The sequence below is a fragment of the Pollachius pollachius genome (genome assembly GCF_949987615.1).
Source record: "Pollachius pollachius genome assembly, chromosome: 3".
Taxonomy (NCBI): domain Eukaryota; kingdom Metazoa; phylum Chordata; class Actinopteri; order Gadiformes; family Gadidae; genus Pollachius; species Pollachius pollachius.
This window is the reverse complement of record NC_136936.1, coordinates 48,844,093-48,857,697: the sequence shown is the minus strand read 5'-3', so window position 1 is coordinate 48,857,697 and position 13,605 is coordinate 48,844,093. Positions and strand designations below refer to the sequence as shown.

Sequence of the window (13,605 nt, the reverse complement as noted above, 5' to 3'; positions counted from 1 at the left end):
ATGCATATAAACACACATGCGCGCGCGCACACACACACACACACACACACACACACACACACACACACACACACACACACACACACACACACACACACACACACACACACACACACACACACACAGCAGCTTTGTTGGAGACCAAAAAACACCAAATCACACACATTGACTTGTGAAACGCCCGCCCGGTCCATAAGGCGGTTAAGGCCGTTCCGTTCTGCGGCCGGTCATGACACGATCATTAGCGGGAACCGAGATGGAACCCGAGCTCGGTCCGCTGATCAGACCTCCATGCCCCAGCCGACCCCGGAACGCGAGCAGCTGTCGCAGCGAGGAGGACTTAACCCACCGCCGCGCCGCCGTCCAGCACAGACAGATGCTCGGCCCCTCCAGGGATGACTGTCTCAGGCATCCCCACGCGTACCAGCGCCTCCGTCGGCTGAGCACTGCTGCGTGTTCCGCCCTTTGTTTGGTCTTTCAGATCCATTAGACTGTGGCGAGGTCACGGGCCAGGGTTTAATCTGTAGTCGTGATTCATCGTTAGCAACTGTTTGGTCGCTGGTGATGCTTCCATCGTTGGCAAACGTTTAAACCTTTCATTTGTTTCACACGACGTGGAGTCATGGGTGTTATGGGTGAAGTGCGCTGTTACGACGGCATTCCAATCTACGGTTTGAAGTGATCGATTGCAATGATCGTGATGATTAAATAAATAAATTCACTGTGGAATCCGAGACACACACAATCCTATAGTGTTACACATCACATGAGAACTTCTGGTTTGCCCCACCCTAGCATTGTCAGGAATTACGCTGGCAACCATACAGTTGAATTCAGATAAATGATTAGATGATAACGAGCCACAATAAAGCCCAGTCATTTACATGTTACCTAAACCTCAGAGTCTTTCCCGAAACACTATGCAGTAAAACCTGCAGTTTCTAAACCATTCAAAAACTGTCCCTGTAGTAATCCTTATTTAGTGTAAGGGGGATGCCTCTCTCTCTCTCTCTCTCTTTCTCTCGGTCTTGCTCTCCCCCTGTGTGTTTTACAGTGGACGCTCATGAATGACAAGTCACTCTGTATGAGTTGCGTTTGCCCCAGTGAGTGTGTGAAGCGTGGTATTAAATCACGGCAGAGTGAAAGGGAGAGCGACCGGTCCCTGGCCTGTTGTGACAGTGGCATAGCTCTTTTGTCGGCAGCGCCGTCGCAGTAAATCTACCCCGCTCCCTTTCACAAAGGACTCCCCCTCCACCCCTTTATGGTCCCTGGGTGGGGGTGGGTGCTGATGGTGGGGGTGTCTGGGGGGGGGGTAGGTCTGTGAATCAACAATAGAGAGAGTTAGACCTCGCTGGACCTCAGGGAATTCCTTCTCATGCTGGCAGCCATCCACACAAAGTCAGTGAGGGGATTTACTGTTTATTTGATGGCCTCACCACTTCTGAATCGCCGACTGGACGGCTTTGTCGCGCGACACAAGCGGCAAGGTTTGAGTCGTCTCTTTTGTCGGGTCGGGGGTTTAAAATATATCTTCTCCACGGGTGGGAGTCCACTGTGACCATTGCTGGGGAAGCACATGCTTGTTAGTAGAAGGAAAGCAACAGGCACCCACATAATCCTCTGTAAGGAACTCTGAGGATCACAGAACAACTCTGGCACCAAACTCCCTCTCTTCCCGCTTCTCTGTGGCGATGACCCCTAACGACCTTCGCTAGTGACCGCGTGTCCAGAATATGGAGCCGCAAGTCAGAGGACGGTTGAGTGACAACAACTGGTGATCAGAATATGAACCCTAAACAAATAAGATACTGATATCATCATCACAGGAAGTCTTGACACAAACAAACACATCTGAATCATTATTTATATCAAAGTGTTGGTTCAGGGTTAAAGTACTGTTTTTATGGAGAATATTACCCAATAATTTGGCTTCATTTCATCTGGTAATACAACCGAATAGAAAGCAGAGACACCAAACGACTTGTTTGCGTCTACACTGGTTTCGCCTCCAATGGTAACGACTTAGGGAAGCAGTTCAGACAAACTGTGGCGAATTCACTCGGAAGCAGGTTGCCATGGCAATGGGGAGAATCCAACAGCAGATGAATCTCCACACGGAGCTGGAGACGTCTCACTGCTCTGATGGGCGGTGTCACTCATACGAGTTTGTGGGTGTGTTGCCATCATCACCCGCCAGACATGGGCTTGACCTTACTTCACACCCATAGAAGTTGTATAAGTTAGTGCCCATGAAATGACATTTATGAGATCATAAATGTGTCACAACCGTGGAAGGCGAGTTTGCTTTCGTAGTGGAACTAAACAAGTGCCTCTATTTTGTGCCAGTGCACGTCCGAAGCGTCCAAATGATTCCGGTTTTCGCGGCCTCTCCATAGCTCCCGCAGAAAGGACGCCTTCTTGTCAGCTTTCCCTGCTATCGGGGAGGCATGTGGCTCAGGAGGTAGGGCTGGTTGGCTGGTATCCGGAAGGTTGCTGGTTCAATCCCCGGCTCCTCCTAGCTGAGTGTTGAGGTATCCCTGAGCAAGACACCTCACCCTACCTGCTCCCGACGCCCTGTGTGGTTGATTCACACACCACTTTCGGTGTGTGAAAGTGTGCATAAATGGGTGAATGTTAGGCAATATTGTAAAGAGCTTTGAGTGGCCACTGGTTAGAAAAGCACTATATAAATGCAGTCCATTTATTCTGTCCTCAGCAACACAACAGTACATGTGAATCTGATGTCATGGGGTGCAGGCAAACACGGAGCCAGCAGACGCCAGCAAATCACACATTTCCACACCAGGAACCGATTGAATCATCATTCCATCACAATAAATCACAGACTGCATTCTCCCATCTTTAACCACTCACTAAAAACAGCGCGCTCGTCTTGTTTCAATAGATCGCTCGATATAAAGCATAACTATACATAAAAAAAACGAATGTGACACTTCATCGGTTTTATTTCAACATGGAGCTATTCACCTCAATCCCACATACGTTCATTGGCCTGTAGCAGAGCTAGGCGGCCATGTTTGTTTGGTTGTGATCTCCATGTATTCCTGTCCCTGGTTTAAAGTGGCGTGAAGCCGAACACTCCGCCAGAAGTTCACTATGGGATGCATGGAGAGTGAGAGATTGAGTGTTACAATCAGCACCCCAAACCCCGAGTACTTGGCTTGAGTTCAAGGAAGCCATTAGATTCATGCGGACACCGCGCGGGAGGAAGCGTGTTTTAACGTCATGTTTATTCTAAGCTACGGTCGCTGGGTTGCTCCACGTATGTTTAATAGGCTTACTGCACACCCCGCTGTATGTAAGCCTGTCCACTGATTTCTGTAAGACGATAAACGATTAGGGATGGACTGTAGTAGTGTTGCTGTTAAAATCAACCTTATGCGATGTGCTTCACTCCTCTCTCTGCGTAAAGTGGAAATTATCTCCAAAGCAACTTAGCAAGTAGTGATGGAGAGATGCCAAACACTTAGTGCATGGCTCTAAATGGAGCCATGTGTCTCACGTAGTTCTATGAGCAGTTCTTACTGGTTTCAGAGCGCGGGGTGAAGAGGGGTGTCGGTGTTACTGGGAAGCATTGAAGGAACTGGGAAATTAGGTGGGGGGGGGGGGGGGGGGGGGGGGGTTCCTGGTTCCCTACATGCTCCTGTCTGTGAATGACATTGTTCCACAGATGATGGATGACGTCAGAAATGGACTGGGTTTCGTGGCGTTTGACCCAGTATGATTGCTGTGGATGGGGTTGTGGCGAACAATAGGTATTGGAGAGAGACAGAGCCAGAGACAGAGCCAAAGCCAGAGACAGAGACAGAGCCAGAGACAGACAGAGACAGAGACAGAGCCAGAGACAGAGACAGACGGTTGTGCAGTTGAGAAGACAGGAAAACTCCCTTTTCTCTAGTTTGGACTTCTACTCCAAACGATCAATTGAACAGTAGAACAGTTTCATTAGAACTGGTTATTTTTATTTTTAAATAAGGCCATTTATCTTACCTTTATATGGATTCAAACACACACTTCTCCCTGAAGAACACAAAGTACTGAATAATTGATGACAAATCGAGCAAGCATTAAGATAAATTATTGATAGCGAATCAATCTATCGAAAGGGGGAAGCCTGCATCAGTGTAAATAACAACAGTTTTTTAAACCTCTCTCAAATCAAAGCGACGTCACTGGAGGAGAAAAGACACAGCATCCTAACAACAACCAGCTATAAAAGCTGAGAGTGGGATGGTTGTTCTGGGTCTACGGTGGAGGTATAAGGATTCGGTACAGTAGGTCTTTTCATTGATACAGAAATGCATGTTCATTAAAAATGTCTGCCCTTTTCTTCCTGCCTCAGCATTATGTTCATGTCTGTCAACACCAGCCGGCTGGACCTCTGCTGCTCCCCGGCTACACACTGGAGTCAGAATTAACCAGACCCTACCTCCAAAGGCCCTATTCACTAGGCGGCCATCTTGGATCTCAAGCCTAGCTGGGTGGGGGAACCACAGCTAGCATTGAGATCCAAGATGGAACAAAGATTGTTTAAAAGCTGATGTTTTTCTATCCTTTCACAGGGAAAGTAAATATAATCATATAGCCTTTACCGCGTTTGGACTATTTAGCATCCTGTTTTTGTAGATATGAAGGCTACATCCATTGCAGAGGACTTCTAGCCAGACCTAGGTTGTATTCACACACTATATACCACCAGCCATATAATTATTCTAAATAAGATCATACATTTAGTGTGCCAGTCCTATATGTGCCTCCTTGCTACGCATGGTTGTGTACGAGCATGAAGTCCCTTGACTGGGAGTGTTCGAGCTACACCAGCCTTTACACCATTTCGTATCGGTTATTTGAACGTTCTGACTAATGTGCCCGCCCACACTTGAACTCTGTCGATACGTTGCAAAATAATCGCAGAATTAAACTTTGCATCCACAGATTTAACCATAACATCCAGAGTTATGCGGCCATGTTCTTCAACTTAACAAAATATCAGTTCACTTTTTAAAGAGGAACCATGCGTCAGCACTACGGGCCCTTTCAAATTGCCTTATAGTGTGCAAGCACTTGACTAATAACTTACAATGAAGCCATGCAATGTAAGCTTGATTAAGGCATGTGATAAAACCAATCACAAATGATCTGAGATAGCAATACACACAAAAATGTGTGTGTGTGTGTGTGTGTGTGTGTGTGTGTGTGTGTGTGTGTGTGTGTGTGTGTGTGTGTGTGTGTGTGTGTGTGTGTGAGCTTTGAGACAAATCGTTGGAATAACTCAGACTTAGAAAAGTTCAACACCACAAATATTGTAACCACTGTTTAAAAATGCAGCTGTGCTGCCCTCTAGTGGTGTTGATAATAAATATGCCGAGGTCACTACAGTGTTTTAATCAACACGATCTACCCCCTTTCCAGGTTGTTATTGAAGTTGGAAGTTAATACTAAACTACTAAACTAAATATATGACGCCTTAAAGAACAACCCCGTGTTCTATAGAGCTCCATTGTATTTATTTTGTTAAGTGTTCCCAAAGAGAGGTGGTTAGTTCAGTAGGCCCAGTGGCCATCAGTCCAGATCAGAGTGAGCCTTTTACGTACCTCTCCGGATGTTCGGAGGGCGGGACGTCCACTGGGCGCTTGGTTGATGCGAATAAACTGCGATTGGTTATTAAACAAAAAATGTCCATGCCCACATGCACAATAAACAACACAGGCTAGTCAATAACTTATAGTTCGTTCGGTTAATGTTAACCATCAGGGTTTCCGTCAGGGGTCCTCACAGGTGCGTTACGTTAGACAATCCACCCGCATTTACATGTTGGTGCTCTTTAGCGCCCCTAGTGTTCAATAACGAGAATTATAAACGACCATAATCCAAACATAATAGCTTCCCCAGAAGATAATAGATTTTCACCACTCGGGGACGCTAGACGGCCCTTGACAGGGCCTTTCTCAGATAGACATCTCTCTCTCTCTCTCTCTCTCTCTCTCTCTCTCTCTCTCTCTCTCTCGCTCTCGCTCTCTCTCTCTCTCTCTCTCTCTTTTTATATCTCTCACACTAACCTTTATCTGTTATTTAATATATATATATGAATAATACCTTTAATAAATTCGATTATGCAGAATATTTCAGAAAGAGGGCTTATAGTAGCCGTACTACATAAAATAATTATTATAACAATAATAAATATATTAAAGAAAGGAATACAATCGAATAAAGAACAATACATAATCATAATGTAGTCCTAACCTATAAGTGTGATATAATATATTTTATATTTTAACCTTATAAGTGTAATATAATATATTTTATATATACATATATATATATATATATATATATATAATATGTCATATTAATATTGGGCTATACCATTAGCATATAGGCACATTTACAATGACTTTAGACAACGCTTGTAGGACGTAGGTCTAAACTTGGGGCAGACCCAGGAGAATAATATAAGGTGAACTGTGTGTATGTGTGTGTGTGTGTGTGTGTGTGTGTGTGTGTGTGTGTGTGTGTGTGTGTGTGTGTGTGTGTGTGTGTGTGTGTGTGTGTGTGTGTGTGTAGGTTGGGTGGGGGGGGGGGGGGGGGGGGGGGGGTGGGTTGTCAGAAAAGCAGCCGTTACTCATTGGTTGTCATAGCAGCTCAGCCTCTCGCGCTCTCATAAAGGCGCGCGGGTTGGAGTGGAAGCCAGCAGACAATCTCAGGCCGCCGCGCGAGTCACACGCATCTCCTGTCGCCTCGGGTTCACGTTAAGGGGAATGCCTCTGAATTATTTTACACATAAATCCCATCCCACAAACTTAACAGTTTATTTTAGTTTCGGTTTCCTGGCTGCTGTTTGTTTTTCACAGAGCACAGATTATCCGCGCGGCCGCTTTTTTTCGGGGCGTAAAAGATGACCGGAGTCTTTGAGAATCTAAACGCAGATATGCACACGACGAACCAGATGACCTCCAGCGGGTACCACACTGGCCTGCACAAGTCACAGGAGTCCCCGACGCTCCCGGTGTCCACGGCCACGGACAGCAGCTACTACAACAGCCAGCTTGCCGGCCAATGCGGGGGCTCCCCGTTTGGGCAGCTCGCGACCACCTACCCCTACAACGTCCCCTACCCCGCCAAGACCGCGTACGACCTCGGCTTCAACTCGACCTACGGAGGAGCGTTCACCTCCTACGGCGCCAGCCCCTCGCCAACTCCACCAGACACAGGTATTAAAGCCCATCAAACAAGTTGTGTGTTGGTTGGTTTATTTGAATGATGGCGGTAGCGACGTGAAACGGCATCGGTGTTAACGTGTCCCATCTCTCCCCCACAGATAAAGGAGAGGAGAGTGAGCCGGAGATTCGGATGGTGAACGGCAAACCAAAGAAGATCAGGAAACCGCGGACCATTTATTCCAGTTTCCAGCTGGCGGCTCTGCAGCGGCGGTTCCAGAAGACGCAGTATTTGGCGCTACCGGAGCGCGCAGAGTTGGCGGCGTCCATGGGCCTCACGCAAACACAGGTGAGTTCATCCTTAGGCAAGCCCATGTCGCGCGTAAAGTATGCTGTAGGCCTGTCTATTCTGTGCATAAAATAAGCAGACAAGATTCACCGAAAAGGTGCCAAAAGTTGCATTAAAGTACAAATTACGCATGACCCAAATTACGCATGACAATTGCATATATGTATTCACACCGGCGTCCTATAATTTATTTTTTTAAGGTAAAAATATGGTTTCAAAACCGCCGCTCCAAGTTCAAGAAGCTGTGGAAGAGTGGAGAAATCCCCCCGGAGCAGATCGCAGCCTCGGGCGAGTCCCCCTCCTGCAGCTCCCCGCTGACGGTGTGGGACTTCCCGCAGAACCAGAGAATGAACAGTGTGGTCCACAACCCCAGTTTACCTCAGAGCTGCAGCCCCCCGCACCCCGCGGCGGCGCCCTCCTTCCTGGCCAACTATTCGTGGTACGCGACGAACTCTGCGGCGACGCATCTGCAGCCCTCCCTGGGACCGCACCACCACCACCACCACAACGCTGCCTCCGCCAGCGCCGGGACTATTTTCTGAAGCCGTTGTGGACTCTCGATCGGATAATACTGGTGAAGAAAAAACACAAGAGGAAGGGACGGACGGGACGAGCGCCAATACCCTTATTCACGGACCTCCTCGGATAACACACACGACCACTACATGCAAGAATTTGATTAAAGTTACGTCCCCCACCCCCGTCCCCCCTTCCCCCCCACGGACGTCCGTTTGTGTGTGTGGGGTCGGTGGGAGGGTTAGACCGATTTTGTAGCCTAGTTATTTTTGTATTTATTTATTTCTGTGTGTGTTGACGGATGCGCGGGTATCCACGGACACCCCCAACGCACCGCAGCATAGGCCTCGAGCCCAGGGCGGGCGTCACTTTGTCCTCAGCGCCCTGCACGTTAACCTGCAGGTAGGCCTATACTGTCACAAACCGTAGCACTATCCGATGTCTCGTGCCTTGTTGATAATATGACCTCATTTTGTCGTGCGACCCGCGGATCACGTGTTTTAGTTGATGGGAGCGTGTCCCGTCTCTGTAAATACCCAAAAGCATTCCTCTGATATGCAGACTGTTTTTGTGGGTTGTTGGGTCGGATCCCCCTCCACCATCTCGTTCTGCTACTGAATGTTATTCCCCATACCGAGTGGACCTGTATATGAGGATTATTTGTATTTTTGTCTTATTTATTTTAGCCGTGTTTTTATTTTTTCATATATGAAAAGACGTTATTTAAATAAATGAATTTTCTGTGCAATTTGTTTCCTCGCCTTTTCTGTATAAATCTCCTGCGTAAACCCAGATTATTATTTTTACCACGTTTATTTAAGTTTCATGAAGTTACTATTTATCCACTGAGCAGAGAAGCTGCAATACACGCAAACAACTCACCGTTCTGTTTGGAAACTTCACAAAACGCAGCTGAAAAAAACTCAAACGCAGTCATAATGGTTTTATTCCTGTTAATTAGGGATATCTTTAACATGTTTTGATCGGTTTCTGTCCACTACCACCGTTATGATACACGTTTACCACACAGGTTCACACCACACGTGTTTTCTGGGACGAACTTCTAGGAAAGCGTCATGCAATTTGCATGTGTGTCTCTGAGTTGCACAGACACGTTCATAAAAACCTGCACCGCTGTGAGATAAAAGGACCGGGACGGGACGGCCCTGCGCCCTGGGGGGCTAAGCGGCTTCCCACAGTCAAACCCTCCCTATAACTTCACACACGTACCAGCCTCGCCTGGAGCTCAGACTACACGGAAACATGTTTTTTCCCTTCGCATATTGTTCACTCTGCAGGGCCACAATTGGTTACGCATGGGGCTATAGGCCTACAACAAGCGCCAGCCGGTTGACCTACATTTCTCCGGCCATGCAGTGTGTTGACGTAGGCCATCTTATGATCGGCGATTCTTCTGATCGCTTCTGACGCTCATGTGAACCGATGAGTCACAAAGGGTTAATTAAAAAAAGATGATGTCACATTTAATTTTTAACACGGCCACTCCACGTTAACTATAACTAACGTGCTGCTGCGGTAGTTCCTAGAAAAAGTCGTCATTCCCAGTGGACCGGCCCTCTGTATGTGTGTCCGTGTGTTTGCTCAGGGTCTGCAATGCGACCGCGTCCTTCGCTCCGTGGGCCGCTAATCGCGTCGCTTTGCCTAATTAGATGGAGGCCACCTTGTCGGCCGCCGCTCTTACAAGACGACGCGTTGTTCCCCGGCCTGTCTTCTGGTAACAGGACGAGGCCATGTGATAAAGGGCTCGTGTTGCGAGGAAGGTTCCGCAGCGAAATGAGGCGCAGGGCCGATGCATTGACCTGAAGTCATCCCCGATCAAACACAGAGAGCTTGTGGAGGCCCGGGCCCTGGGTGTGTGTGTGTGTGTGTGTGTGTGTGTGTGTGTGTGTGTGTGTGTGTGTGTGTGTGTGTGTGTGTAAGTGTGTGGCGTGGAAAATGAATAATTTTTTACAGCCGCACCAATAGAGCCACGTAAAAAACAAACGTTTAACGTCTTATTTGGGTTTGACTTGAACGTTTGGTCAGGTTTGACAAGTATGCATATAACTCTGTATAGTCCCAATTGAAGTCCATAATAAAGCAGTGAAATGTAGAAGTTGTTGTTGTTATAAACTGCAAATAAAATGAATACAGTGAATTATTCGTTGCACATTGCAGCATCGACGCGCAACTCGCTTCCTGTGGCTGTGCGCATCTGTTCTGAAACCAAGTGGTTTTTATAGTCGCCCGAATTCTCCAGACAACTTGTAAATGCCATACCCCCTATCCTAATTTATACCGTGATCTGTCATTTTATCCACATTTACTCTGGTTTGAGCATTTTGGCTTTCAAATGTGAAAGCCTGCAATTAGGCCTACTATATAATTCTTCGCAATTTTAGATGTCCTAATATGGGCTGTAATTTTTACGCAAGACAATTTCCCGCTATTTCAAGCGTCAACATTGTCAAAGCTGCATGTACATAATTAATGGGAATATCAATGCATAGTTTTTAGCATAACATCTTGACTCGGCGATAATTATATCCGAGCCTACACCGAATTAGCCTGCAATTGCACGGTAACTGCTGCTTTAAATTTTACAAAAATTGCTCATAATTTCCCCAGAAAGATTACCAAGATCTCGAGTGCACAATGTCATCAGCGTAATGAGGAGTAAACATTTATGCTAATAATCTACATTTTTTTTCCATCCGCTATAAAGAGGAGAAATAAAGCAGACGTTTTCAGTCATATTCCGAGCTGTGGTGCTGGGCTTCGCCTCGGATGCTCTGTGCGGGACTGTGGCTCTCTCGGGGTCGGGATGGTGGCCCTCTGGGGGTCCGTGCTTCGCAGGCCCCCTGCTCCGTGCCATGGGGGACATGGGGGAACATGGGGGGACCGTCTGGACACGCTGGCCCCTCGCTCTGAAGGCAGAGGTATTTCGCTTTGCATGTTTTATAATCAATAGTCTTTAACCTACTCGAAAAAGTGTAAATGCTCAAGTCTAAATGACTTAAACTAGGCTTTATGTTTCTTTTGGAATATCTCCAATATCCATATGCTGCAGACTCGTTTATTATTAATCAACAATATTAATACTAAAACTAATAACACACATGTTTATGTTCTGAGGGCTGCTCAAAATGCTTAAATATCCGGAATATTCTACACATCTAAATTATTAGGCACCATTTCCAAAAGAACAAAATCGAGGCACCTGAACGTTACATCCTCTCATATTATTTTATTATATTTATCGTCACCATCCGTGCACACATCTCCCTGCGTCAGCCACGAGTTCGCCTGCAGCCTATACCGAAGTGCGACATTTATCCCCAATGAGACTCGTTTGTCTTGTCGTCCCTGCTCTCAGGACCATTGTCCGTGGCTAATTCCAAACCTCTCTCCGCACCGAAGGCTCCTCCGTGGCGCACACCTGCAAGCAATTTGCCCGCCTTATATACGCATGAGTCTAAAGCAACAGTTCACCTATTTCACTTTTTTCCTATTTGGCTATGGCAAATTTCTTTCAGGGAGCACTATCTCCTTTGTTAACGCCGAAAGATTCTCTGTGCGAAAAATGGCTCATAATTACCGCCGGGATAGAAAACTGCATTAGAATAAATAAGAGCGAAATGACTGTAATTATGTTGGGTTTGATGGGCTCGTAATCAAGGGAAGAACGCGACGAGCGCTGACCCTCCTGGGCGTGCAGCTGCGCCCTTTCCTGGCGCAGAGATGGGACTTTTGTTTTCCTCGACATCACCCGAATCCTTGTTCTTGTCCAACAGTATTAGCGGTAGGATGAATCCCGCGCGCTGGGAACACCACGTGTAACATAGCCTACATGCTGCATTCTTTTATTCGGGCCCTAATGATGCAATCATGACGGTGATTAAGACGTGCAGGCCCATGTCGAATTTGGCAATGTGGTTGAGTCGTCCTATATTTTTAAAGATAGATCAACAATAAACAATGACTACATATTATTATTATTATTGTTGTTATTATTATTATTATTATTATTATTATTATTATTGTTATTGTTATTATTATTAATAATAATAAGAAGAAGAATAATACATTTATTATTAACAATATTGATTTAGATATTCTTATTACCAGTATGCTTATTACGTTATTATAATAATTGCGTTATTTTATATATTAGTATTATTACATTATTTTTATGATAACATTATTTTTATGATTAGTAATATTAGTAACACGTTATATTTTATTATAATTGTTATGAGATTATATATTGTTAGCAACATTATACACTATATATTATTTTTTTTATTATTATCATTGTTATTATTATTATTATTATTATTATTATTATTATTATTATTATCATTAGGCTACTACATTATAAATTACTATAATTCAGATTATTATTATAATTATTATTATTGGCTTCTTTTTATGAATAATGAGGATATAAGTCAATATTTTTCAAATCCAATAAATAAATGTTCTCTATTTTCGCCTTCCATCCCTTAAACTACACACATACGCATGCACGCACTGACACGCGCGCACACACACACACACTAACACACACACACGCACACACACACACACAGACACACACACACACATACACACACACACACACACACACACACACACACACACACTCATTTCCCAAGAGTCTGCTACATTCAATAAATATTAATTGAATGTTCTGGCCTCCCGCTGGTCGTAATCCAGAATGTTTTCATTGGCCCGATCGCAGCTTTGACCGTAAACAAGCTCACCTTTTAAACCCTTACCTGGATTTACATAGGCCTACACGTGTTATCACACCTTTTAACATGTTACTCTGACTTATACATGTTTTTCGAAACACCTTTTAACCTTTTACCTGGACTTATCAACATGTGTTACCTCACACCTTTTACTTTGACTTATATACATTTTACCCCACACCTTTAACTTATTACTTAACTTATCTACATGTGCTACCTCACACCTTTTAACGTATTCAATTAGGCCCTAACTTAAATACATGTGTTATCAAACAACTTTTAATCTTTTACCTGGAATAATCTCAGTCTTTATTTGATTTATATACATGTGTTAGGCTACTTCACCCCTTTTAGCGTATTTCTTTGACCTAACTACATGTGTTACATCACACCTTTAAAAATATTAATTCAATTATCTACATGTGTTACATCACACCTTTAAAAGTATTAATGTGACTTAACTTCATGTGTTACCTCACACCTTTTAAAATATTACTTCAAATTGTATACACGTGTTACCTCACACCTTTACTTCCACGAAGGCCCACCTCACTTTAACTGGTTCAAAATGTTCCTTCTATGCTGTACGAAGGCCTACATCTCAATGATGCATTAAATATACAAACTGGAGGACACGAAGCATTAAGGATAAGGATTGGGTCATCCATTCATGTTGAATCATAGGCTTCAATCGATATCCTGTAGCAAAAGTAACATGTGAAAATTTAGCTTAAGACAGAAGGCCTAAGGCTACTTTGGAAGTTGCGTTGTGTCTGTTTTACATTTATCAAAGAGTTAATGC

The 13,605-nt window shown here is 44.9% G+C and overlaps 1 protein-coding gene across 1 annotated transcript; it reads left to right on the top strand.

Moving 5' to 3' along the window:
• Nucleotides 1-6,728: 6,728 nt before the first annotated feature.
• Nucleotides 6,729-8,794, top strand: dlx2a (distal-less homeobox 2a). Its single transcript, XM_079731452.1, has 3 exons — nucleotides 6,729-7,235; nucleotides 7,343-7,530; nucleotides 7,731-8,794. The coding sequence occupies exons 1-3, from the start codon at nucleotides 6,920-6,922 to the stop codon at nucleotides 8,070-8,072; spliced, it is 846 nt and encodes a 281-aa protein (XP_079587578.1). The 5' UTR covers nucleotides 6,729-6,919; the 3' UTR covers nucleotides 8,073-8,794.
• Nucleotides 8,795-13,605: the final 4,811 nt, after the last annotated feature.

What these genes read in the sequence shown, in the direction of transcription:
- dlx2a (XM_079731452.1), top strand. Translation starts at nt 6,920, where the DNA reads ATGACCGGAGTCTTTGAGAATCTAAACGCAGATATGCACACGACGAAC. An exon ending in GCCAACTCCACCAGACACAG is followed by an intron (nt 7,236 to 7,342) that starts GTATTAAAGCCC and finishes TCTCCCCCACAG; the next exon opens with ATAAAGGAGAGGAGAGTGAG. An exon ending in TGGGCCTCACGCAAACACAG is followed by an intron (nt 7,531 to 7,730) that starts GTGAGTTCATCC and finishes TATTTTTTTAAG; the next exon opens with GTAAAAATATGGTTTCAAAA.